Source organism: Python bivittatus, unplaced genomic scaffold (assembly GCF_059951505.1).
Source record: "Python bivittatus isolate LINGU-HERP-01145 unplaced genomic scaffold, Pbiv_v1 ctg000580_np1212, whole genome shotgun sequence".
Lineage (NCBI taxonomy): Eukaryota > Metazoa > Chordata > Lepidosauria > Squamata > Pythonidae > Python > Python bivittatus.
The window spans coordinates 11,306,497-11,333,663 of NW_028277087.1; the positions used below are offsets into that span (position 1 = coordinate 11,306,497).

The 27,167-nt window shown below is 40.9% G+C and overlaps 3 protein-coding genes across 3 annotated transcripts; 1 reads left to right on the forward strand and 2 right to left on the reverse strand.

The window, feature by feature from the left end:
* Positions 1-1,149: 1,149 nt before the first annotated feature.
* On the reverse strand, positions 1,150-5,209 carry FAM32A (family with sequence similarity 32 member A). The gene is made up of 4 exons (XM_007433136.3): positions 5,056-5,209; positions 4,122-4,266; positions 3,923-3,976; positions 1,150-1,918 (listed from the first exon to the last, which is right to left on the reverse strand). Exons 1-4 carry the CDS (start codon positions 5,130-5,132, stop codon positions 1,850-1,852), a joined length of 345 nt encoding a protein of 114 aa, XP_007433198.1. The 5' UTR covers positions 5,133-5,209; the 3' UTR covers positions 1,150-1,849.
* Positions 5,210-6,481: 1,272 nt separating this feature from the next.
* RAB8A (RAB8A, member RAS oncogene family) lies at positions 6,482-14,316 on the reverse strand. The gene is made up of 8 exons (XM_007433137.4): positions 14,153-14,316; positions 13,102-13,162; positions 12,198-12,258; positions 11,629-11,706; positions 10,825-10,914; positions 9,929-9,994; positions 9,080-9,130; positions 6,482-7,090 (listed from the first exon to the last, which is right to left on the reverse strand). The coding sequence occupies exons 1-8, from the start codon at positions 14,274-14,276 to the stop codon at positions 6,998-7,000; spliced, it is 624 nt and encodes a 207-aa protein (XP_007433199.1). The 5' UTR covers positions 14,277-14,316; the 3' UTR covers positions 6,482-6,997.
* Positions 14,317-14,485: 169 nt separating this feature from the next.
* On the forward strand, positions 14,486-25,580 carry AP1M1 (adaptor related protein complex 1 subunit mu 1). Its single transcript, XM_007433138.3, has 12 exons — positions 14,486-14,816; positions 15,857-16,013; positions 17,202-17,269; positions 17,558-17,688; positions 17,861-18,008; positions 18,976-19,102; positions 20,136-20,278; positions 20,669-20,740; positions 21,370-21,528; positions 21,867-21,992; positions 22,171-22,246; positions 22,842-25,580. Exons 1-12 carry the CDS (start codon positions 14,775-14,777, stop codon positions 22,862-22,864), a joined length of 1,272 nt encoding a protein of 423 aa, XP_007433200.1. The 5' UTR covers positions 14,486-14,774; the 3' UTR covers positions 22,865-25,580.
* The last annotated feature ends 1,587 nt before the right edge of the window (positions 25,581-27,167 follow it).

Here is a 27,167-nt window from a genome sequence, read left to right on the forward strand (position 1 = left end):
TCAGTAGCCAGTTTTTGAGTTATGGCTTCAGTGGCTAAAACCAGCACCTTGTACTGAATCTGGAAAAGATGTATTTAAAAAGTGTGCAGCTCCAGGCAGTAACTGGGAGCACCATTTTGTAGCAATTGGCATAATCACTGCTTTGCAAGAGCAGACCTAGAGAGAATGTGTGGAAATACTGAACAGTGTAATGAAAGAATGATATGCATTAGGGGCAATGCCTAATTTTACAAGATGTGACTGGCAACTCGAACACACAAATAGGCAATCTTTGTTTCTACTGCAATAAAAATTCTGGGCCACTCAGTTCAGCCTTTTAGAATCATGAACCTCATGTCTAAAACAGCTTGCACACCCAAATTTTAATTAGAATATTACCTCCTTTGTTTTAATGTGTCCCATCCATTTCTTCACAGTAGATAATCAGCAGTCCAGGACCACCATCAGAGAATCAGAAGTGTGCAATGGTGATTCATATCAAAATACTGAAAGGACCAGGCTCTAGTACAACGCACAAAATTAGAACCTTCATCTCTCAGCACAGGACACTGAGTGGGGGCAAGTGAGTAGACAAGTTCTACTTGAAAGCCAGGCTGACAACTTTCAGATTCACCCCAACGCTTTTCAGACTGCATTACTGATGCATGCTTTAGGGCTGTGCAGCACTTTGGATGGTGCAGAAATGAGAATGCAACACCTGTCTGAAACACCAAGTAGGTGTGTCTTTTCCTAGGAAAAGGAATGGCTGCTTATTGCAGACAGGTACTACTTTTACACTCTCGCAGACCCTAAAGTGGGACACAGCCCTAATGCACTTCTATACCGTATGCCAAGAGGAGAATCCTAAATAGGATCCACAGGCCTGAGTCTAAAACCAATTGTAGGAAGATAAACATTAACAAGGCCATAAAGTTCACAAAAACTACAAAACCAGAAGAAGCACATACATTTCCTGAGATACAATCTGAGCTTACATTTCACTTTAGAACCAAGATGATGTTTATCCTGCCTGTACATGGAGCAGGCTTCAAGTGGTAAGAATTAAAACAGTCTGTTTCAAAGTAGCCAGCTTATTTACAGTTTCAATTAATTTCATTTTTCTGTAGTGGTATTTAACTTTCAAATATGTATAGGCTCACTCTTAAAATATGTGCTTTTGATAATTTTATTTAGACAAATTTTCATTATTAAAGGCAAATCACTATCCGGGGAATGCGGTGGTCCTTCCAAGAGATGAAGCTGGGAATCGTTAGAATTCACTGTCTTTTACAAGTAATATTTCATAGGAAGTGTTTACATAATGGGACTGCATACGAAGAGGCTGGAGAAGATGGTACAGCCATCAGGTTGGGGTGTTTAGAAATGAGGGAAATACGCTGGATGAATGTTTTGGCTGCTGTAATTATTCCCTTAGCATGTACTTGTAGTACTCTTCTACACTGCAGCAATCAAGTTAGAAAACAGGTACGCAGAGTAACTCTCACCCCAAGCATTTAATTGTCCTTCTCATGCTGCTTTCAGCAACAGAATCCCGCACAAAACTTAAGTGTTTTGTATTTGTCTGATCGTGTTTATAATTAGTTAAGGACTAATGTGTCCTTTTAAGTTCTTAAATATGCAATAATATAGTAGAAATAACTGATGCAGATCTTAAACAGCTAACTGCCAGTTACCTGAAGTCAAGGAACAGATACCATGTATCTCTTTAAAAGCAAAAGCTTGACCAAGAATAAGAAGTTACAAGAAAACAGCAATTCTGCCAAATGAATTCCAGCTCAAAACAACTGTCTGTGCTTATTCCGGAAACAAAAAAAGATTCTGTAAGAAGAAATGTTGAGGGAAAAGATGCTCATTTAGTCCAGCTGACTTTGGGGATGTCATAATGCTCTGTCAAAGTATCCAAATGTCTATTAAAATCCTAGGAAAGAAAAGAATATAAATTGGAAGCAACAACTCATTACTTTACAAATACAGAGTACAAATATCCTTTCAGAGTTCAGACTCAGCAGAGATCCATTTAAACAAAAAATTGTACCTAAAATCCCCCTGATTTCAATGGATCTAGTTTGTATGTATTCAGCCTAAATTAATTCAAAATAAGAAACTTTAAACACATTAGACACAATTTTCCTAACAGCCTAATCACAAGGATGTACATTTGGAAGGAAGAGGGAGAAAAGAGCCCAGAAAATAATGCGATGCTAAGTGTAGACTGGGACTGGGAGAGATCCACAACACCCAATAGGCATGGAAATTACTACTACTACTACTACTACTACTACTATTATTATTATTATTATTATTAATTTGACTTGTCCCTGCCCATCTCCCCACAACGGGGGACTCTGGGCAGCTTACAACAAACTAAAATCAGCAATACATAATTAAAAGATTATAAAACCAAAGTTACAAAGAGAAAGATAAAAAGGCTAAAAAATCCAAGAGGCCGATAGAGGCCACACCAGGCTGCTAAGGGGCCAGCCAACCCCATATACAAGAAATAGTTACATGTCTCAAGGTCTCTGGTGTAAAATACAGAGTATGTGGAACGTATCTATTCTGTATGTGCAAACCCCACTGAAGAACCTATCTCACTTGGCATGAAGTGAAGGGAGTGAGAATTGATGGTTGCCCAAGCTCTACTGAACAACTTGTCTTTGCCCCCTCCTGCAAATATTAAGTTGGCCCTTTCTTAAATTTTTGGAAGCTGGTTAAGAATTGCTCTTCTGCTGAGATTTCAAGGAGGAAAAGGGGATACAATGGGGCAATTGTATCTCATGCCAGTTTTTAGTTGTGTGATTTTTATTGCTGGTTGTGAATTGTTTTAATGGTGGTGGATTTGGATTATGAAACTCAGTCCTTTGATTGGGGCCACATATGAATTTTAGTAAATCAATACATTTCAAAAGGAATAGATCAGACAAAAGGTGAGGGGAGTAGTGGTATTAAATGAAAGTGCACATCTGTGTAGAGATCCAGCAATATGAGCACAAGGCCCCAAACAAGAGCACTGGGTAAGAATACAAGGAAGAGAAAGCAACAATGATATTAATATGGGAGTGTGCTACAGACACAGAAAATCTAGATAATGCCTTTCTGGACCAGATTAGAAAACTTTCAGGGAAATAAAACATGGTAGATTCAATTATCCACACTTTTGAAAAAACCCATATAGCCAAGACTGCAAAGTACCCAAAATTATTCAATGGTTTTGCTGACTTTAATTTTCCAGAAGGTTGAAAACAAAGGGACTGGCTTACCTAGATCTAATCCTAACCAGAAGGGAAGAGCTGGCTGAAGATGTGCATTCTTCAAAAATCTGACAGCTCTTTATAAGATGGGACAGACTTCAGTTTTATTCCAGAAGTTAAGTCAGTAAATGATGAGTTTAAATTAAATTCATTTTAAAGCAGACTTTGGTTGGACATCAGTTCCTAATAGTAAGAGCTGTTCAATAATGGAACAGATTGCCTAAGGTAGATTCTCCTTACTTGGAGACATTTAAACAATGATTGGATGGCCATCTCTTAGCAATGTTGTAGTAGTGCAATTCCTGCTCTGGACTGGAGTTTGGACTAAATGATCTCTAAGGTCTTTCTTACATTCTGTGTTTTCTCTAATGACTAATGTCCAAGAAAGAATGGCCTGCCAGAGAAACCACTCAGGTTGTTTTATAATACAGAAGGATGTGAGGAGAGATTGAGGGGAAAAATTGGTTAGCTTTCTTCTGCAAATAGTTTAGATTTAACAGCAGTTTATAGTATAAGAGATAAAATTTTAAGTTTAAATCTATCTACAGTTCTCATCCATGTTTCCTCCTCCTTAAAGGCATCTTAGGTTGGGCTCATACAGAATGCTAAGCCATAACATACTTTTGTTTGCCATTATGCAGGAACATGTAGCTCGCAAAGCAATAACTTACCTCTACTCTCTGCTTGTGGGTTTTGGATGCTTTTTTCAAGATTCGTTCTATTTGCTATAGAATAAAAAGAGAGTATTGGTTATTGTCATTCTGCCAAGGAACATTTTTGCTAGCTCTGTCCACATTCTATAGCACTTGATGCCTTTGCCTTTCACCCAAACTTTCTCTATAGTGGCCCTTTTTTCTCTCAGACACTGACCCGCTTTTCCTGCATCTTTTCATAGGCCAACTGTGCTGGGGTACGTTTATCCAGGGCCCGCTTCTTCTCCTCTTCTTCCTCCTGCTTCTTGCTGCTCACAATCTGGTCTACAATCTTGTTTCTTTCTTTGTCTTTCTTCTTCTTTCTAAAAAGAGCCAATTATCATAAAGCCCATTGTAAAATTCTTTCATAAAGCATGATATGAAAAAGAAGACAACTTTTTACATCTATATCTATACCCTGCTTTGTTTTTTATTTGGACTTTCTTGTTAGAGAAAAGAACACATTCAAGCAACAGCACAAAGAAACCCTGATCTGTATAGTGGAGATCAGGATTTTAAAACAGTTTGCTAGTTATGAATCACATCTCCACTTCTATTCTTAATTTTTGGGAGGGGGATTAAGTATTTTCAACCCACAATAAAACTGGAGCTTGACAGAGAAGGCATAACTACATGTTGGATTTCTGTGCTGTGTGAAATCAGTGCACAGCAGCCAAATCATTTTTCCCACAGACCCCACCAACTTTTCAGACGCATTGCCTCCTTGCCCCTTTAATGTGTGGGTGGCTATGCAAGACCAAGCCTTTCCAACAATGGGCCTTAAGTGCAGTTTCCTTTCGAGGCAGCCTCACCCTGCTTTCCCATAGCTGGTGAAGAGCTTTTGGGGCAACAGCCAAATTAATCGCTCCTCCTCCTGTCCTTCTCAGTGTTCTCTTGTTGCTGTGGTCGTGAGGACTCTTGTTTTGTTAGGCCTTCCTTAAGGAATCTCTTACAGATAACAGACTGTATGATTTCCTTTCGGCTAACGCCAAAAGAAGCCCTGCCTTCCCAAAAGAAAGAGTCTAGAACAATTAAAAACAAGAAGACTGAACAAAACAAGAGTCTCCGCGGCCGCCTCCAGATCAACTTCTGCCCTCGGAGGCTCCCCTCACCGTTTACCCGCAGACGCGTCGCCGGTGCCCCCCTTCAGACGGAGAGGGCCCCGCTGGACAGCTTCGTAGTCTGACATCCCCCCGCTCCTTTCAGCGCGTCAATATCCCCCTTCCTCTCTCTCAGGGCTACGGAGGAAAAGGCTACCAAACTATTTCCGGGTTAAAGGAACAACCACTAGAAACCTCGGAATGAGTAAGTGGGCGGGTCCCTAAGCCGGCGAACGGCTGTTCTACCCATAGAGAATTATGCTAGAGCGCCTTCAGAAGCGAATTGGGTTTCGCGATCGGCCAGATGAACGCTGTCAAGGGAAGCGAAAGAGAAACTTAGTGGAGCTGCGAGCAGGCCTGAGGGAGTCTTTGTATGAGATCGTAAGAGTCAGGGAGCCTGAGCTAAGATATGGAGCACAGAATGGTCTGATCTATTCTAAAACAGATGCCAAAACCTCTCCCGTTAATCAACAGGCAAATTAGACTGTTATTTTAAGGACTGCGACCGGAAGTACTCCTAGGTAACGGAGGGAGATCATTTTTTTGGTATTTTTTAAGCAGAAGTATTGGGAGAGAATATTAAATCTTTAGTATAATTAGTAATTTGTCCTTCATAGAAGGAAGTTGATACATCCTTTGCTGTATCTCTCCAAAAAAAAAGGTCCTGATTATCTTTGGACCAGCTTTCCCCATATTTAGGCTGTCAGAGATCAGGATCCTATTTTCTTAGATAACTTGCTGTTCATTTGAAGGCTGGGTTCAAAAAGGTCTGGACATCTATTCCTGAGGAAGGGAGTACAGGTTTCATCAAATAACTTACACATCCACTCCTCCGATACTGCCAGAGCTGTGTGGGAAAATGCATAGGAAGCAGATCTGGCCCTGTTGAAAATAGTTTCAGGCATGGAGGCCAAGAGCAGAAGTCTTGCAAGCAGATTGGCTCCAACATATAAGTGGGTCTCCCAGAGATACAGAAGTTATACTGGAATCCAGAATACATTGAAGACCAGTTGCAAGATCAGGTTTCTATTGTGGTAGTGTACGTGAACAGGGTCAATACTCAACACCGAGTTTGTGCTTGGGAATTTCAGCAGCACAATTCCCCCCAAAAAGGCTGATCACAAGTTACTTCCTCAAAGGAGAAAGCAACTATTTGTAAGTCAGACAAGAGTCTAATGCCAAAGAAGAATTGCAAGATTAGCACAGACAGGCCAAGGTGCATTAAGCAGAGTGAACTGGGGTTGTCAAACCTGCTGGGAACCTTTTTATGGTTGCAAGGGCTTGTAGTTCACAGCTACCCATTCCAAAATCAGACAAACATTTTGTCTAATAGTCAAATAATACTCTCCTTGCATCAATCTCCTGTACTTGAGAAGGAAGTCCAAGAAGAAAGGAATTTGACCTTTACACATAAGAACATACACTGATTTCTCTAAAAAAATAATTTATTTTTATTTTGAGACATTGTGCAACTTCTATCATGGGAGTGTGTAGAATGAGTGCCAAGAACAGACTAATTTGTTTTCCTGACTCCAAGAGGGAGGGTGAGTAATCTGCTACAAATGTCAGTGCTTCATTCAGTCTTACAGGCTACGCCCATAGTCCTTCACAGATTGGGAAGGCAGAGAAAAATCATTTAGAATTATCTTGATCATTACTTTTTCTACTAGCCATGATACAGTTAACAAACCACATCCCCAGAGAGAAAAAGAAAAGCCTGTTTCGAAATTTCCTGTATCTGATTTCTTGATCTACATGCCCCCACATTTATCACGTGGCAGCGGTGGTAGAAAGAGAGAATGCTTCTCTATCACAGAAGGGACAATCATGAAAAGGAGCCACTTTTCCCCATTGCATTAGACTGGTGTGGGATCAGATCCAGAGAAGAAAGAAGCCCATGCAAATGGGCAAGTCCAAAAGGGTTGAGCAGTAGCTCATGTTAAGGCCATGCCCCTCACAGAAGGGCACATCGGAAAAAACTGCTTTTCTTTGGCTGATCTGGGATGATCTTCATTCCTGGGCTATTGCCCTGAGGGCTATTGCCTTCCTAAAAAGGTAAAGAATGGCAAGATTCAGTTACTAGGAAAATTTAAAAGCCGTTTTCCTAAACTTAAAACCCATTAGCAAAGAGAATACAGTGGAAGTTCTATTCTACTACTGTAATACCAGTTATGCCAGCAGAACTAGCCAGAACTGATGAAATAATGCTGGGGTACTGTTGGAACATGCATATAATGTTAAGCTGACAGCGATGCTATGCAACAGAATATCCAAAAAGCAGCAGAATCACACACGGGATATAGGATAATTATACACAGTAATTATGAAATCAGTTGTACAAAGAAAAAAAGTAAAAAGACACATTGCTTCTGCACCTTCTTGGAATCACGAACTCCTTCAAACAATATATGACTCCATTTATGAACTCTGTTATACAGGATCACTATGTGTTGTCTAATAGTAAAGTTTTCCCAGAAGTAACAGAGTTTGCCCTGGGTAGGCCATTACAGGAGAAGGGAAAGCTGCACATTGGCAAAAGTCCCTTCTAACCCATTGGCTCCAAGGCCCGGGGGGCTAAATTGTTGGGTGCCTTGGACGTGGACTGTTGCAACAGGACTGTGCTGACATCATACATCCATGACATTAGTGAACAGCCCTGGTGTATATTGCTGAGACCTAGTTGGGCACTGATAGGGATGTGATCCTATAAACTGGCCTTCCTGGATTTTAGGTTTTAGAGCAGTTGTGAGGTGAAGGCCAGGGAAGAGGGCTTGCTGCAATTATTCAGAAACGCTGTAGTGGCCAGTAGCTCTGAAAGTCGCCAGTTGTAAATGTCTGCATATGAGGCTGGGCTTAGAGAATGCTGTTGGTGCAGGAGTTCTTGTCCATGTCTTGGAGCTGATGCTGGAGTCCATGAGGCTTCAATCTCTTATTCCCTAGGAGGAGTCTAGGCCAGCTTGTGATTTCATGACCTCCATAGAAACTATATGAGCTTATCACAAATACCTATGGCTCTGTCTCACTCAGGTGGATGCATGCTGGATCTATTTTTTACTTTGAAGCAGATGGTGCATAGTCTGAATACAGAGAACACTATCCTTTACCATGGTGAGACCACTTTCTGCTCAAACTGGTTATGAAACCCTGGATCATTAAGATGATCCATCCCAAACACTTGATGGATCTGAATTGTTTCAAAGCGTACTTAGGGGTTTTCCTGACAGTTTGATGAGCAGTTCCATCTTGCACCTGGAACACAGAGATTGCCAGAATGCTTGACAAGGTTGCTCATGCAAGGCCTTTCCTAGTCACCCATTCTGCACTGCTCTCTGATTTACAGAAAAGCTGTAGGAGATAAAGCAAGTGAACAGATGTCTGAAGTGATGATGGCATAAGACTAAGCATTAATTTGACCAGGCACCGGTATGTGCTCCCATCTGAGCCTATATGGTGGCAATAAGAGTAGCAAAGCATCTGTTATTTTCAACATTTGTTTTGTCAGGAGGTCTCCAGCTCAGCAGCCTGTTCAGGATGACCAAGACCCTTTTAGGGAAATGTGGTGGAATAACATTCCAACAAACCATCCAGATGAGTTTGTGGGTTTCATTGATCCATATATTTACTTTGATCTAGATGCCAACTGGGCAAAGCTAAGTGAGATGAGAGGGGTGAAGTCATGCAATATGACCTGGGATTCTACTGAGCTTATGGAACCCTAAAAAGTGGGTGTGGTGCTTTCTGCTATGACCCCCGTCACCTGTAGGCTTGATCTGTTCTGCTCCTTTCTCTCTTGGGCTAATGGCCAGGTAAGTGCAGCTGGAGCTTAACCATGATTTACAAAACCACAATGATGGGCTCACACAGTATGCTAAATCCAAACAAAATAAACCACTTTATGGTTTAAGGTGATGTGTGAATCCAGTCAGTGAGTCAAACTATCATGGAATATATTAATACTTAATACTCATGAAAGAAAGTATCTGCCACAGTTCATACTCTTTCCCCAAGAGAACACTATTATAGTGAAAGTGCTCACCAGTTTCTTGTCAATTTTTGCTTTGATGTCTCTGGCAAGTGTAAAAAATGCCTAAAATGAAAACAAGAAATACAAAAACGCATGACTGAAAAATGCTTTCCTGCTACAAGCTGCATCCCACATTGCTTTTGAACTCTTAAAAGCTATACTTTATTTATATAAAGAAAACCAAAATTAACTCAAACACAAAACAGATTATTCAAAATGAGCAAGGACATAGAAAACATTTGGCCATTCATTCGTAGACAGACAGCAATGTATGACCATAAACAACTGGGATGTGCAGCAGCTACAATTGCCAGAATCCCCAGTTGGCATAGTCAAGGCCCATTATGCAGTTACATATTTGGACAGCATTAGCTATATACTGTTTTTGTTATGTGACCATAGTATGTGCAGTAAGATTGCTAGGTCTTTGGGATTAAAATTACAGAATGTGTAAATGAGGTCAAGCAACATGCTTTCCAGAAGGCTGGTGTAACAAACAAGAAGAGGGGTCTAATTTCGAAAGACTTGAACAGTTCTCAGGAGTGCACTTGGCATCTGAGTGGCTGATGGCTATGCTCGAAGAACTGAGTATGGCCAAGGTAAAGAGGTAAGTGGGTTTTAAAAAATAACACTAAATGTGATTTAAATATAATTCATGTAATTATTCCAAACCATCCCCCCTTTCTGCTATATTAATATTATGGTTCATTGGAAGCCACTGAGTCCAGCCCCTTCTTAGCATTGGAATCCAAATCAGAGCATCCCCACAGAATCACATTCGAGCTATTAATGCTAGAAAAACCATTTGCCATTTGGACTAAAGACAACAGTGGTTTTACAAGATGAAGAGCCAATACTTACATTATCTATATTAATATTTGCCTTTGCACTGGTCTCCATGAATTTAATTCCATAGCTAATAGCCAGCTGAAGAAAAAGAGACCTCAGATTAATTGCATAAGACAGTATTTGAACATTAAAGTGCCCCTCTCTGTTGCTTCTTGGGAAACACAAAATCCTAACATGGTAGGAATACAAAATCCTATATACACAATCTGATGTGGGTGTATTAGCTTCAGTCCAACAGGTAGACTTCTGTTTCATTTAAAAATGCCTTTCACAAAAGCTAGAAACTGCTTCCATATTTGTAGTAATGACTACATTTCTAACAACAGAGAAAGGCCAAAGGCCTTTGAGGGTTCAAAGGTTAAGAAAGAAAAACAGTCATCCAAGTTGGGCCAACTATGCTAATTTAATGTTCATTTCTGCCTTACAACATGCCCCATTTGGCTAAATGTTCAAAGTGCTCAGTTCATCTCCACCCATATGCCATGTTCAGTTCAATGTCTAGACTAGGAACAAAAGGTATCAGAGAGAGGAGCTTATGTTGCAAAACAAAGATAGATTAGGATTTTTAACTCAAGTAGATGATATGAAATATCTGAAGTATTCTGGAGCTGCTATAGTCTTTTCGATGCTTATGATTTATGTATAATTAAACGTGAATTGGCATTTGGGTTTTTACTGCCAGCATGGCTGTTCTAATGTTTTGTTGTTTTCTGTTAGCCTAATACAACTTCAAATTAAATACAGAACCTCCTAAATTATACTGTCTGTTTCTCCACATCTGAAATATTTCCAGCTGCTCCCCTTTGAAGAAAAGTAGACAAAATCCAAAGCCCACAGTTCAGAACTGGGTAATCTTTACTGCTTTTTTAATGATCCCCTGAATTTCTAGATTCCAGGACCAACCTCACCTTTTCACCTTGCTCTCGGGAAACCTGCCGCTTGTAGTTCATGTCACATTTATTTCCAAGGATCATTTTTTCTACATCTGGAGATGCATGCTAAGAGAAAGAAAGTATCTTGAACTAGCTTATGACACAATTATCACAACATGGGTGGCATTTATGTACTATTTCTCCCCCACTGCTCAAGGAAGAATTGCCAGTGCATTCATCTGCTTTGTCATAAAGCTTTACATAATCCTAAAGTTATTTTAAAGGCCAACTAGTTCACTTCTTTGCTTCATATACCCATTTCATCCATGCTACTAATTTACAAAAGGAATCCAATTATAGGGAATGTTTTCACAATCAGATCTAGATTTCTCACAGCATGTGGTGCTATGCAGTCTTATTTAGATTGCAAAATATTAATAATGTTCCACAATACAGTTTTCTACAGTGATCAAAGAGACGTTATTAGGGAGAAAGTGCTTCAACCAGTTTAGGAACAAATAGGAAACTGCCCTATGACAAGAAAGATTATATGTCCATCTAGCTTTCAACAACCTGACGATATTCCAATGCTTTAGGTTCACATCTCCAAAATTCCAAATGAACTATTGGCTCTACTGGTTGTTAATTAATCTTATCTGTTGATGCAAGAAGTTGAACCTTGAACAATATAAACTTTACCACCTAGGGTTAATGTCTCCTAGATATCAGGAGACAAATACAGGGTTTCCCCCCTCCATTTTTAATACCTGTGACAAATAACTCAAAATCTGACACATTTTAAAAAAGCAGTTTTTGTTCACTTTAATAGAGAAAACATACCTCTTCGATGTTTCTGACCCAGTTCTGAATATTTTCAAATGATTTCTCATTGGTAATATCATACACCAGCATGATGCCCTAAAAAACGAGACAGAAAAGTACCCTGTTGCTTCTTTAATTTTTTTAGGGACTTGACAAGAAATGTAAATGAGATAACTGATGTAACTTAGCTGATAGCACTGAGAAAGCTTTTCCAAGGAATAGTTTGGTAGAAAGGAGTAGGAGACTGATCTGACTAGTGACTTGATGGGGGTGAGGGAGGGTAGGCAGATGAGAATTGTGTGGAAAGCATTCAACTTTGAGATTTAAATCTGATGCAAAAGGGAATAGGGAATCAGTGCTGAAACATAAAAAAAGAAATGATGCTATGGTAAGCAAAAAAGTAAGCTGAACTCTAAGCTATTAGAAAAGATGGAGGAAAAGACAAAAAACTAACAAGGCTTTAACATTGACTATAACCAAGGTTAAAAATATGAAGTAGCAGCAGAACATCTTAACAGATTGGAGGGGACTTTGAGGGAATCTATCCAGTGTTAACTCTCATCAATACAGTAGAGAATTGAACCTACCATTGCTCCTCTGTAATAAGCGGTTGTGATTGTCCGGAAACGTTCTTGCCCAGCTGTGTCCCTAGAGGAATGGGACAAAATATTGTTTCAAGGGGCTTTATAAATAATACTGCCTTTACACTACAGCACTATTTAATAAATCTTTGATGTCAGAAAGTGGAAGACAGAGATTTCTGCTCTATCATTATCCCAGCTTGAATTATTTTTAGGATGAAGGGCAAGGTGGAAGCTTGACAGCATCTGGGCCATTGGATACTCTGCTCATTCATAATCTTTGGACTATGAAGAGGCAGACCTCCCTAGGTACAGAAGTGGGATAAGTACAAAGGAACCAGTGAATAAATGGACAATAAGGCCTGTGGGAATACAGTAATGTCAGAACAGCAGGTTGGCTCATCAAAGACTCCTTTTGATTGTTCAATTGTGTCTAGATCCATGGCCTTAGCAGAAAGTATACAGTAATAAGATTCATAATACAAGCACTTGATGAGAAGGATGAGACAACTACAAAACAATGTCCAGTCAAAAAACCAACAATTTATCAGAAGGCAAATGGATCAGATTGCTCCCCTCCTGCCCATCCCAGGATATATCTACTACTTCAATTTGCCTTTATTTTTTCTTGGCAGGTTCAGACCAGTCTGCAGCCAACCACCATTTTTTTTAAACTTTCTAAGAACTTATATGGAATCAAAGATATTCTATATAAATATAGTGGCTAGAATTTGGCATTTTGTTTGAAGCATGCCATGTGGCATAAGAAGACCATCCCTGCTTTAGAGCAATCTTCCCCGATGTGGTGCTCTTCAAACTGTGTTGTTGTAAGCTCACCACATCTAGAAGCTGAGGATGGCTACATTAGATTTTGATAGAGCAAAATTGATAGCCCCTGAGCCGTCCCTACCATATCTGCAGCTTAATTTTCTTGCCATCGAGTTCAATTGTCCTGATTTTGAAATCAATACCTACAAAAGAAGATTATTTAGAAACACATTATGACATTTGTTAGTTTTCAAGGAATCAGAGCATCCTCTTGTTCTTTTTTACAGATGAAGATGATGGATGAATTACAGAAATTTAAGAGAAACTCTAGAGTAGCAGATCAATACAGTATCTCATCTACAGAAACTTAAAAACAAGGGCTCCACTATTGCTGCTTAATCATTGATAGTTAAAGGATGCTGCTTGTCATCCAGGACACAACATAAAGCCATCAAAAGTAGTACCATTTGACAGCCCTCACTACGAATTTGTTCAGTCATCTTTCAAACCTCATCTGACAGCAGCAAACTATGCTTTATACAAAGCAGTTCTGTGATAGATTGGGATAAGAGACTATTCAGTGAATGAAGACTTGAAAGCAGGATTTCTCTGATCTAATCTAACATTATATCTGTCACAATCCCATTGTTTTGTTTTGTTTTGTGCCTTTAATAGCTACTCCTTTCTCTTTTTCTTTCCCTCTAAAAACTGCAAAGGTAGATTACAATTTACCACCAATTTTTTGCCTAGCAAAGTGGTTCGAACTTCCACCTAGCAAGTCTTTTAAAAATAATTTACTACGTTTTTGTTACAAGCTTCCTCTACCAAATGACCAGTACGGAAGGCCTCTCTCCCATCTGAGCCATCCTCACAATCACCCCGAGAAAGCCAAACTCAGGGAGTTTTGACTGTTGGTGTGGGAACCCGGGTTACCCTGCTAGCTCATTGCACACGAGAACCGCTCCCTCCTTCATCTCCGCAACGTCTGAGGAGACGCTGCCTCTCGCCGCTCCCGCTGCTGAACAGCGGCCTGTTTCGCGCCCTCGCCCCTCACTTGCACTACGGGAGATGGGAGGGGGCGGTTGCCGTGGTAACGCAGACCGGAAGGGGCTGAGGTCGTGAGGGAGCAAGAGGAGTTGTCATAGCAACAGTGGCGTTAGGTGGGGTACTCCTATTGCCAGGCGGTGACGCACCGATTGTGGAGATGAAGGTGGCGTTGAAGGCGTCCTCGCTGAAGCGGAAGAGCGCGCACGTCTTGCCCACGCCGGAATCGCCGATCAGCAGCAGCTTGAAGAGGTAGTCGTACGTCTTCGCCATGTTCTTCGGCCCGGCGGCTCTATGGGGTTTGCTACCGGCCAGCAAAGCTGTCCATCTTCATGGAGGTGGAATTTCATTGGTCACTGCGCCTGAGATGTCATCGGGTGTCCGCCCTCCTCCAGCTTGGAGCCGGAAAAATTGGACTGAAAATCCCATTGGTCGGCAGACGCTCTTGACTGCAGCGGCGTCTGCCATTGGGTAATATGTCCTCACGGGCCGGCGGGCTCCAACATTGGCTGAATGGCCTTGCGTTCGTTATCATAGAGCTATATCTTGGAGGGAAGTTCGGCGGTACAAGCGTTCTGATCAATTACAGTACTCGCGTGGGATAGATGCCGCTCTAGGCACTACCCGCTCTCTATCTTCAGGCCTCGTAATTTTACAACGGAAGTGCAAGTGAAACGGATGTGAGCTCGGGAGGCGTTTGGGCGGACCGAGAGGCGCTGGGTTCGGCAGTTCTGGGGCTGCTCCTGTGCGGGCAGGTGGAGGATCGCCGTCATGTCGGCTAGCGCCGTCTATGTGTTGGATCTCAAGGGCAAGGTGTGTAAGGAGGGATGGGGCTTCCGTGAAACTTCCAGCCGTAGGGGCAGTCTACCAGCTGTAGAGTATAAATGTTTTCAGAGAGGTAGCTGCCTTGGTCTGTTGTATGAAAAATAGTAAAGGGTATTGTAAAGACTAACGGCTAAGGATGGTGTAAGGTTTTGCTTTAGTAGAAACATTAAATGCTAATTATGATTTAAAATAGTATGTTCAGGGAGAACTTCAAACAGGGTGGAGTACCAGAAAGTCACCATATGTCCACCTTTTCTTTGTCATCCCATTGGCTCCCTCATTAAGTCCCTTAATGCACCCCAGATCTAGCTTTGAATATCTGTCAATGGTCATTGATTGTCCACTGTTGAGAGAAGGAGGAAAGGCGAAATAAGCCACAAGTTAAGACTAAAATCTGTTTAATATTATTCTTGTTTTTGTATTTATATTTTGCTGCTCAATAAAAGGGAATTAAGCAGGGGCGGAGGCGGTATCTGTTTCTTTCTCCTTCTCTGAGGTTAGAGTTAAACCACTAATGGCAGAAAAACAGGGCTTCTTCTGGCATCCAGTTCACTGCTTCTAATAAAAGGAGCATAGTCTATCAAAACCTTCAACATGCATAGCTATTATCTTTGGTAATGCAGATACAGTTATTACCTGTATCTTATTTTCAGTATAATCCTGGAATTTTCACATCTGTTGAACTTGCTGAGCAGTGAACCAATTGTGAGAAGAGTATGGAAATAGGATGCCAAGACCTGTGGCCCAGAAGTTACTTGTGACTAGAAGCCCACTGTTCTTAGGGAGTGTACATACTATGTATCTAAATTAAATTAGCTTCTGGCTGTTATTTTTCCTTATTGAAACCAGTAGCTACTTAAGTCTAGAGGATTCATTTTGTATCAAGAAACAGTGAGGTTCTGGTACTGTATACTATTACTGAAAAGTGGTTTCTTTTGCAGCACATACAGACTTGTCTGAAATAAAGTTCATAAATTTTACTGTCTAAAAAACTGCTAATAGATTTTTCCCCACACCTACCACTTTAGGTTCTCATCTGTAGAAATTACCGTGGAGATGTGGATATGTCAGAAGTAGAGCATTTTATGCCTATCCTTATGGAGAAGGAAGAAGAAGGGACTCTCTCACCTATTCTGGCTCATGGAGGTGTTCGCTTCATGTGGATTAAACACAACAATTTATATTGTATCTTTTGCCAAAATAAGTTTTGGTGAGCTGGCACCTTGATCTAGGACTCCAGATGACTAAAGGAGGCAATTTCTAAGGAATCTCTTTAGCTAAACTTTCCACTTCAGACTTAATCTTAAAAGAGGCTGAAGTTAATAACTAAATTAATCAAAGGAAAGGCAACCAGTTTTCCTCATTATCCACATGCTAATCTGTACTTTGTTCTCATACACTTTTTACTTGTTGTTTGCTTTTTTCCAACAAATGCTTTCAGGCAGAAAAACGTTGTATGATTATATTGGAGAATGGCTGATCAGTTTTGAATTCTTTTGGTCACCCTGCACTAAATCTGGCCAGGAAAAAAGAAAAATAATTACATCAGCCTTTAAATTTCAGAATTGAAAGAAACTTCAAAAATAATCTACTCCAATCCCTGCTCAGGCAGAAAATTCCCTATTGCTGCATCCTTGGTAAACGGTCATTCATCTGCTTCTGTTCTAGTGAAGAAAAGTTGACTGCCTTCTATTGTTGAATATTTCATACTATGAAGAGAACATGAAAAGCAATTCTAAAGGTCTGTCTTCACTAAGATCTGTCTTCACAATGGCCAGTCAAACATAAATGAGAAGCACAGAAGCAGGAAATTCATATTAATGCTTTGTCAAATTTTCCCTGTAATTTGAATCCATTAGTTTTGACCCTATCCTTTGAAAACATTTGCTTATGTGACAATCCTTTAGATAGTTGAAGATTGCTTTCATATCACCTTAATTGTCTCCAGGCTAAACATATGCAGCTCCATATGTCTAGCCTGGTATCCATCTGGTATTCAGCCTCCTAATATTTTTTTTTTGCCTTTCTTTAGACTCTGTTCAGTTTGTTAATATCTTTTTTAAAATAGCCTGGAATTGAGCATATTATTCCAGTTTGGTCTCTCCAAAATAATACATTATGTCTATTTCTCATAATTTAGACACTGCACTTTTGTTGATTTAGCTTAGAAATGCACTATTACTTTAGTGAATGGTTTTCTAAAGTTAGGATATGTACTATAAAATCTTTTGACACAAGTTATTTAACAATTTGCAGGGCATTAAATAGGATGTTTATTTAAAAGGAAGCCAGTAAAATCTAAAATATAGATAAATAAAAAACAAATAGTTTGGAAATATGAATATCAATAAGCTCCTGAATATGATATCCCAGTGGTTGCCACTTCAAAGAAGAATGCCTGTGTCTCTCTCGTGTTCTCATTTCTATACAAGGTAGTTCAGGTGAGTGTGGCATTGATTCTGACATGACTCAAATTCTGAGGTTTTGTTTGGGGTTTATTTTCTAGAGTGTCTCAAACTTGACTAATAAATGACTAGAGTGGGGGAATATATTATACATTGATTGCATTCTCCTTTGCCCCTAGCCCTTTTTTTCAAAAGTTGACATTTGAAAACTAAGGAGTAATTGTGATTACATTAACAACTTTTCCTTTGAAAATAATTTGATAATGAAATTGGAATGCTACTGTTTGGGAATGTTGCATTGTTGTCTTGACCTTTTTATTTCAGGTCTTTTCTGAATATTTCAAGGAACTGGAAGAAGAGAGCATTCGGGATAATTTTGTGATCATTTATGAACTGCTAGATGAATTGATGGATTTTGGCTATCCCCAGACCACAGACAGTAAAATTTTACAAGAGTAAGTATGTGGTTTGGAGCTAAAAGACTCACATTTTCTGTATGTTTAATAAACCCAATTCAGGATAGCTAAAACTGTCTTGTTTTTGCTGGCATAATCTTAGTTTAAACAAATCTCTAGGGTAAAATATGCAGATATTCATGCTTTGAACATCTTGCCTGTGCTGATATAGATACATAACACAAGAAGGCCACAAGCTGGAAACCGGAGCCCCACGCCCTCCTGCCACTGTTACAAATGCCGTGTCTTGGCGTTCTGAAGGGATCAAGTACCGTAAAAATGAAGTCTTCCTGGATGTCATAGAATCTGTTAATCTTTTGGTATGCCTATGATTACAAATATTAAAATCATTAATATTGATAAATCTGTCCTAACTGCTATTCTAAAGGCAGGAAGAATGGTATAGGTGTGAGAAAGAGAGAGAGAGAGAAGTATCTGAAAGTGGGGGCCTGTTCAAAAGAGCCTCTCCAGATCTTACAGTCCAGACAAATTTATCATTCTACTGTTTTGACCTGGTTGGCAGCAGCTTTCCAGACTTTTAGTTAAGATTTCTTTTCCCAGCCCAGAATCACTCGGTGTTTAAACAAGAGCTCATTTCTAATCACTGTCCTAGAGTTCAGGTTTCAAAAAGGTCCAGCAAGATTCTTTGAGTCTCTTAATTTTAATAGTTATATGTTTTGTTGGGATGAAACACTGAACAATTGTAAGAGAATGACAAAGAGAATCCCAGTTATATAGAATCTCAAAGATTGATTGGAGCTTATTTTGTCTGCTTATTCACAGAGATCTTGTATCTATATTATCCTTGGCAGACAGTCCACCCAGGCTTTGCTTAAGTACCACCAACAAAAAAGACTCCATTATCCCTCCAGGCAGTTTATTCCTATGTCTAAACTGTTACAGTGTCTGCTTTTTGTATTCCTGCCTGGGGAGGTACAAAACAAACTTCTGAGTCTTCTGAGTAAGAGTGCCATAGAATTTGATCACTGCTTTTAGCAGAAGGAGACATTTGATGGTGCACTACAAAGCTCCAGCAATGGTGGACTTTTCCTTTGCTGGAAGTATTTAGTGTGAAGACTCCTAACTGATGATCAACTTCTGGATCCATTTCATATGTGCTGTTGCAAAACCAGATGCCTTGCATCCTCTGCTTATGATACATTTAATATCGGAGTGTCACTTCACATTTATCACCACTGAATTTCATTTTGTTAGTTTTGCCTCAGCGTTTTGAGTTTGTCAGTATTTTGAAATATGGACACTCCCCCTTCCTCCGCTCAATTTCAGGTTAGTGCCAATGGGAATGTTCTGCGCAGTGAAATTGTTGGCTCCATCAAAATGAGGGTTTTCTTGTCTGGAATGCCAGAGCTTCGCCTTGGCTTGAATGACAAAGTCCTCTTTGATAATACTGGCCGTGAGTATGTCTGCTTGTTATGGGTTACTTACTTGCCTCTCTTCTTCCCTGTCCTTGCAACCTAATTTTAAGTAATTGTCTGTGTATTTTTTAAAGGATGTAATGAATGCTTTAAGATGATGCAAGGCTTAAGACACCTATTTGGCCCCTTAAACCTTTCCCTCTAAAAGAAAAAAAAAGTGCTGAATTGTGGCTATGCTTGCTCCGTGGGGTGCTGGGAGGGTTTCTGGAGGCTGCAAATGGGGTACTAAGCATGTGGGCTGTGGGTTGCTAATCTCTCATATACAATAGCAATGTCATTCCCAGAGTCATTGTACTAGAATGGACCTTATGACATCATCACTTTGAAGTACTCTGTACAAATTGGAATTCTTCCAGAAACATTTTGTCTTAACCAATTTAATTCTGTCTTCCTGTTAATGTCTTCATTATGAAACTTAGAGAGAGATTCTCAACGTTTACAGTACCATAACCTCTTAAAATCATAAATGAATCTGTGAGTAAAATAAAATAATAAATAAAACTGCTGTGATTGCCAGGCAGTTTTGACATAGTGCTATGTTAGCCATGTCTCGCAACCAGCCTTGGGCCTTTTCTCTGCTTTGCCTGGGGGAGTCCCCTGTGGACTTGTCCAAGCACAGCAGGAGTGAGTTTTGACACCACTCCTGCTTTGCCTGCTCAAAAAACTGCCACCATTCTCCGAATTGGTCATGACTGATCAGTGCATCATCAGTCCCAGTATGAGAAGCCCTGGCTTACAGGGGGCAGGGTTGGCGGCAGTGAGTATAAATTCTGTCCTTTACTGTGATGTATCTGTTTTCTGCATGTGGATCGGGCAGGGGTACTCTTATGAGCTGGGATTCTCTGCCCCTGATCTATGCATGCTTTTCCTTTCTCCTCCTATAGCTGTGATTGATTACTGTTCTTTAGGAAGTTGGCCTAGGGTGATCTCAGCACAGAGCTACTCCTATAGCTTCCCTTTGTTGCTGGTACACTTTCCAAGCCAGGGCCTTCTCTTCTATCTCCCTGACAGGCGGCAAGAGCAAATCTGTGGAACTGGAAGATGTGAAATTCCACCAGTGTGTTCGTCTCTCTCGTTTCGAAAATGATAGGACTATTTCATTTATCCCACCTGATGGGGAGTTTGAGCTCATGTCCTATCGCCTTAATACCCATGTATGTGTGTTTTAATCTTGGGCTACAAACAGAATCCCCCCCCCTTTTTTTGCTCTTTCTTTTTAAGAGCTTGTGGCTTTAAGTCTTCATTTAGGCCAGATCTGATGACATCTGTTAAATACCTGGTGGGTGAAATGGGTGGAATCAATCAATCACTGCATGTTACATTGCTGCTATATATGATAGTAATAGAAGTGAAGAGATCCCAGAAAGGAAGTGCTGTAGTTTTGGGTTGCTTGCAGACCAGCCAAGAGCCAAATCATACTATGGGATTGGTAGCGGTGGGCGCCTTGGGGCTTTCCTCTTCTCTAAAAATAAAGTAGAAACTGATGAATCTTCTGGCACTTGGGAAGCCAGTGATACAGTAATGGTTTATCTTGTCATCTGCAGGTAAAGCCTCTGATCTGGATTGAATCAGTTATAGAAAAGCACTCCCACAGCCGCATAGAGTACATGATTAAGGTGAGCGGAACCCAGAAAACTTTTTTGGCTTTTTGTGGTCCATTGTGCAAAGCAAGACCTTTGGGTTTTGTTCCCAAAGGTTCTTGAGAGAAGGTAGCAGCCTGTTAAAGCACTTGGAAGGCAAGGGCTACACGTGCAGTGAAATCTCAGTGATTTCAAAGGGCTCATGATATCCATTCTTTGCTATATTTCCCCACTGAGCAGTCAGTAAATGTTGAAAGTACATGGTGTTAAGCAAAGGTGAGCAACCACAGGCTGCGTGTGGCCTTGGAGCACCCTTTACATGGTTAAATTATGATGGTGCACAAAAAACCCCCACCAAAAATAATAAAAAAGTAGACCCAAAATTTCTAGCCCTGCCTTTTTTGGTGGAAACCAAAAAGCCCACGCCTTTTAATTTAGTTCAAACTAAGCACAATTTATCCTGAGCTAGGCCTCTTGGAACAGCGCTGGGGGGGGCGGGGGTGACACCATAAAGAAATTAGAAATTACGCTTTGCAGATTACTCAGTCTGTTTGGGATTGTACTTTCAACACTGCAGTGCTGAGTAAATTGATCAGTTAGGGACAAGGGCCCACTGCAAGCTTGGTGTTTAAAACTTTCATATAACAATCTTGAAATCTTTTTAGGCCAAGAGTCAGTTCAAGCGCAGATCCACAGCCAATAATGTGGAGATTCACATTCCTGTTCCAAATGATGCTGATTCACCAAAATTCAAAACCACAGTTGGGAGCGTCAAGTGGGTTCCTGAGAACAGCGCCATTGTGTGGTCCATCAAGTCTTTTCCTGTAAGCTCATTGAACATGAATATATCTGGGGAAAAGGCCAAAGATATAAAAAAGGAGGCCTGTGTATTCTCTCTTTAAAGGAACGTTGTGTAGATAGTTCTTAAGCAGCTACTCTGCAGCTGCCTAATCGTTCAGAGCTGATTTCATTAGCTAGTTTCAAAGGGGCTTTGCCAGTTTAGTTTAGTTTAGTTCACTTGTATTGATCCCATTGAATCCTGTCTATCACTCTGGATAGAATTGCACAGATTTTGTTGAATGGATGGTCTTTGTTCAGCTTTTTGGTGCGAGAGGCCCTGAGAGGTGGGGAAAATGAATTCTGACTCTCTGCTGACTTGCAGGGAGGGAAGGAGTACTTGATGCGGGCCCATTTTGGGCTCCCAAGTGTAGAAGCTGAGGACAAAGAAGGGAAACCTCCCATCAGTGTGAAGTTTGAAATCCCATATTTCACCACATCTGGAATCCAGGTAAGCAGGCTATTCTTGTGTGTGCCTTGCTACCCTACATGGGATTACAATGATCTTGTCTACTCTCCATATGCTTCATGCTTCTCATTATCCTTTATCAGCCTGACCCCTATGAATGTGGGAAGCAAATGGACTTCTTCAGACTGAGTCTGAAGATTTGCTTGTGTTTCTTCTCTAGGTTCGCTATTTAAAAATAATTGAGAAGAGTGGCTACCAGGCATTGCCTTGGGTCCGCTACATTACCCAGAATGGAGGTATGTGAAAAGACACTTTGCCTATTAGGTAACTTCAGTGGCCCTGCACCCACAAAATGATTCTGGAAGAACAGAGGTGCCTCACCTAGTGTGTGTCACATGGTGAATGGATGGTTTCCATGTGCTTGGGATAAGAATGAGGACCAGATGGGGCCTGAACCTGGTTAAGTAACCAAGAGTTGTTAGCATGTGTTCCTCCTGGGATAAAGGTTGGGATGGTTAGTATATAGTTGAGCATAGTTTTTAGAATTAGATGATACTATGTAAAAACCATGGGGAAAGTGAGTAAGGTCAAGGGTGGCATGGTGATTAGAGTATTGGAGTAGGAGTAGGGAGACCGTGTTCAATTACTTACTTGATCAGGGAATCTTCTGGGTGGCTTTGGAGCAGTTACTCTTTCTCAGCCTACCCTAATAGTTGTGCTGTAAAGATAAAATGAGAGGCAGTTTTTCACATGCCACCTTGATTTCCACAGAAGAAAGGTGGGGTGCAATGGTAAGAAATGAAGAAGTTAAAAAATGGAGTGGAAGGGCTCTCTGTTTGTAGGTTGGTAGCTTCTCATAACTGAGTTCATTAAATTTTCTTTTCATTCTAGATTATCAGCTTCGAACACAATAATGTCAACTCAATTACTGCGGCCAAGAAAGTAATGAATTTCCCTGTTGAGAAACATGTTTGGTGCTTGAAGGTCTGGGCCAAGGTTGTCTTGCTGGTTGGAAGTGGAATCAGGCCGTGTCCCATATCCAGCTGTGCTTGGACCAGTGTTTAGTGCAGACCTCATGAATGTTTTTTCTTGTACACCCCATTCAGTGTTGTTTATGTTAGGAGTAGCTGTTGCCTTGAAACAAGGCCAGGAGCCAATCTTGGGAAAACTTGGCTGGTCTTATTTCTTTGCTTCAGAAATTGAGGTACATTAGTCCTTCTTTCTGATGTTTTGTATTAGCTGAGCTCCTCTTGCCAACCATATGCCGCCTGCTGCATCTTAATTCTAGTTTAACTCTGGTGACATCTTGAAATCAGTTTTGATTGCATTGCTGGTCTGTTTTTGCAAATGAATGATCTACAGCGGAGGCCCCAGATGACAGAGTTTACAAAATACAACTCATTTCACTGATGGCGCTCAGCTCAAGGAAGAGAAAATGAAGTTGGTGTCACAAGGTGTTCTTATGTGAGGGCAGGGTACTCCTAATGGATGTCTGACCTTGCCCAGTTCTGAATCATGTAGCTGAGAAGAACATCCTATTCATATATCTTTTTCAAGCAGCAGCTGAGATGACCAACATGCAAGTTAAGTCTTTTTGTGGGATCTGTAAGATGATCTGCTCCTCCATGAACAAAAATCACCTGTATATAGAAAACTTACCATGACACTGAGAAGGGTTCTAGCTTTTTTTGTCTTCATTCCTTGGAAACTTTCTGTGCATGGAGGGTCTTGCTTGGGAAGCATTCTACCAGCCCTCGCTAAGCTTTTAAATGGCACAGTCATCCAGGTGCTGCAGTATCTGATGTTTGTGAGAATGAGGCCATAATCATGGTGGTTCCTGTGAGAACTCCCAAGCTGGTAAAACAGATGCACAATGTTCTTGTGAGTGCCATGCCTCCCCTAGCCCAGCCCCTTCTGGGTGTATTGGGACTGGAATTCCCAGAACTACCAGCCATCTTGCCCCTTGCGGTTCCAACACGGCCTTTCCCCATCGGTTCCAACACATATCAGGAAAGGCTGTTCTAGCTGAACAAGCAAGTGCCCCCCAATGGATTTGGGTCAGGGATTCTGCTGCTTCCTTCATTCCACTTTTAGAGCAATCCGCCTTTGAGGTCTGCTCAGTGGCCAGTTGGCCTCTTCTGATAGAACACAAAATGTTACACATGCTGTTAAGCAACATATCTGTTTGCAATTTGGCTTTTTCCTTTTTTTTCTTCCAAAGAGTTGTGGGCTTCAATGTCATGATATATTTGCAAAGGCTACCTTAAGTGCTTGCTTTTTACAGAGTGGACTGGGAGAAGCAATAAGCGTGAATTTAGAAAGGTGATGTCCTAGACAACTTTGTGGCTAAGACCCTTTAGTTCCTGGAAAAACAGCCCCCAGTCCATTACTCTTAACAATGAAAAATCACTTGGTAGTTGAACAAATGCAGCAGTAATGGATTGATGGCACTTCTTACTCATGTATAGGTATGTTTTCCCCCTATAGTTGCACTTAAAAGGGGTGTGTTTGTGGTGGGGACCTCCTGGAGTTGCTAAACTGCAACTTCCAGCAGTCTTAGTGGCAGTAACTGTGAGGAATCAGCAGCACCTGCAGGATCTTGCTGTTTTTGTCAGAATGACGAAAGCGGTGTCCGTGTAGGATCACAGGTGCCACCCCTTTGGGATCTGTATGTGATGTCATGAAGCTCATAGGAAAGGGGCAGGGCTTGCACTGTGATGCCACAGCACTGCTTTCATCAGCCTGACCCATCTGCAAATGCTGCTGTAAGGAATGTTGGAAGTTGGAGTTCAGGGACTGGAAGGCTGCAGAACCCCTATCCATGAGAAATACACAACATAAGGATTGGTCAGGACTAGATGGGCTTACTTGCCAAAGTTAGATCTAAGACACTGTCATTTACCTGTTCCCTCCAGCTGCCAGAAATGTCAACATCATGCCTTTAACAGGGGCATTGTATTTGTTGCCTAAAAATCTGTTTAAAATAAATGAAATGATCAGAATTTTAGAAGGTCTTGGTTTTTTCTGCATTTTTTTTTTTATGGTGGGAATGAGAAATTAAGATGGGAAGATTAGGATTGTAAACCCAGTTCTGAGGATCTGGGAGTTTGGAATTTATCTTTTCTTCAGCAAAACCCTATGTAGTCTAGGAATGCTGTTTCCCTCAGGCTTCTGCTTGTCTGAATTTGGTGCCATCAAGCATGGTAGGGCCAGCAGTTTTAATCAAATGTATTTTTATTCCACGCTTGCTCCAAGGAACACGATTTGCTCCTTTCTCACTTTAATAGTTCTGTGTGGTAAAGAAAGTCAGGAAGAAGATAGCAGAAAAACACTTCTGTATTGTTCCCAGGAAAACAGAATGATGTGCTCATGTAGTCACCAGGAGTTTAGGTAGTGATAGATCTTGTCACCCAGATGTTTCATACCAGCCTGTGGACTGGTCTACCTTATTTCAGTCCTTCATTCTAACAAACCTGCAATACAAGTGATGTTATAATTTCTTGGTGACTGATGATTATCTGTTTAGAAAATGTTCTGTTTATTGTTTAAGCTTAAGTTGCACTAGACAAAATGGTCCATGCAACCACAGACATCAAAAAGGAACAAATAAAAGAGTACAATGGTTTAAAATGAAAGATTGATAAAACTGATGAAGGAACATGAGAAGTTCTGAATGTGGGACAGACCATTATTTGGTGGTGCCAGGTGAGGACCTTGACAAAAATTAGATGTGGTAGAAGTGAAAGAAAAGTAGTCAAATTACTGCAGGAATGGTTATTGCAAAAAAATGAGAGAAGTATCGTCTAATGTGGTCGGAACAAAACGTAAAGAATGTAGTCAGAGAGCAAGGAACAGTTAAGTTTTGAATGGGCAGAGAAAATGTAAAGCAATTTTGATGGGAATAAAAAAGTATAATCCTGTGAGTACTGATCTGAAAATTAGTATGTCAAATGTGTTCGATATGGAAAACAGAGTCAATGATTGCAAGTTACACATAAGTGGTAAAAATCTAGCACAAACAGTGCAACCTCTCATGCAAGAGACCAAATTTCTGTTGTGACTTGTGAAATATGTTATATATACAAATGAATGCTGTAATGTTAGGGAAGGTGCAGCTGATCAAATAAAATCTCTTTTTTTAAAAGGGGAAAAAACTGCATATGGGGTTATATTACCAAATTATCCTAGCCCCCCCCCTTTTTTTTTTGCAAAAATTACAACGTTCAGACACGAGACATATTTTATTCTTATCCAGGCCTCTTTACAGTATTACTAATTATGAACACTAGTAAGGCTTGTTACTTAAACCGGAAAACACCTATTATACAAAGGGCCGAAGGCATGCAAAGTTTGGCTTGTAACTGTAACCGCGCAAGTGATTACCGAGTAATTTGTACAATTCACGATACATGTTGCAGTAAAAACTTGTCATTTCTCTGGTTAAATCCTTCCATGAACCAGGAAGATCAAAGTTGTAATTGTAAAGGCCTCTCTGCTCCTTGAAGGAAAATAACGGAGTGTGACTGTGTGGCAGGTATGTGGTAACCCCCCCCCCCCGCTTCTTCCTCTCTCGCAGCTTCTTTCCACCCAGAATACGTGCAGCGAAATGCTGGAGAGGTTTTTTGTTTTTTTTTAGATTTTCTTTTTATCGCGCCTTTCTTATGTCTGTAAATAACTCAAGGCGGCGAACCTACCTAACACTCCTTCCTTCTCCTATTTTCCCCACAACCACCACCCTGTGAGGTGAGTTGGGCTGAGAGAGAGATTGGCCCAAAGTCACCCAGCCGGCTTTCATACTGAAGGCAGGACTTTCCTCCCTCGTGGAGGGAAACCGCTCGAAGATTAACATTTTTTAACCAAATTACACAAAACACCCTTCCCGTCTCAAAAGAAAGACCGGAGCTGAAGAACATGTGTACGCTTGTGTCTAATCTAGGATGAGATGAAGCGCAACGGTTTGTGTTCCCGCCCCAAAGAGTTACATCTGTGAGATGGGCGGCTAAATCCATCTGTCCGTCCGTCTATCATCTTCGTTTGCAAAGCAGATGCCCGCCCGCTGAAGCGATGAACGCCGCAGCCATTTCCGCGGAGTGGATGATTCTCACGCCCTCCCCGCGCCTCTTTTTCTGCCTTCCTCCCGTCCCGCCTTTGCGCGCCCTCTTCTCAGCTCCGGCGCCAGTCTCGCGGGATCGCCTTTCCTGCGCTATATAAACCCGG

Excerpts from the sequence above, each read along its gene's own strand:
- FAM32A (XM_007433136.3), bottom strand. The coding sequence starts at position 5,132 with ATGTCAGACTACGAAGCTGTCCAGCGGGGCCCTCTCCGTCTGAAGGGG. Across the intron at positions 3,977-4,121 it reads AAAAGATGCAGGAAAAGCGG|CAAATAGAACGAATCTTGAA; the intron begins GTCAGTGTCTGA and ends TTTATTCTATAG. Across the intron at positions 1,919-3,922 it reads CCCACAAGCAGAGAGTAGAG|GATTTTAATAGACATTTGGA; the intron begins GTAAGTTATTGC and ends TTTCTTTCCTAG.
- AP1M1 (XM_007433138.3), top strand. The coding sequence starts at position 14,775 with ATGTCGGCTAGCGCCGTCTATGTGTTGGATCTCAAGGGCAAG. Across the intron at positions 14,817-15,856 it reads TGTTGGATCTCAAGGGCAAG|GTTCTCATCTGTAGAAATTA; the intron begins GTGTGTAAGGAG and ends CTACCACTTTAG. Across the intron at positions 16,014-17,201 it reads TAAACACAACAATTTATATT|TGGTTGCCACTTCAAAGAAG; the intron begins GTATCTTTTGCC and ends ATGATATCCCAG.
- RAB8A (XM_007433137.4), bottom strand. The coding sequence starts at position 14,276 with ATGGCGAAGACGTACGACTACCTCTTCAAGCTGCTGCTGATCGGCGAT. Across the intron at positions 13,163-14,152 it reads CACCTTCATCTCCACAATCG|GTATTGATTTCAAAATCAGG; the intron begins GTGCGTCACCGC and ends CTTCTTTTGTAG. Across the intron at positions 10,915-11,628 it reads GGGTCAGAAACATCGAAGAG|CATGCATCTCCAGATGTAGA; the intron begins GTATGTTTTCTC and ends TCTTTCTCTTAG.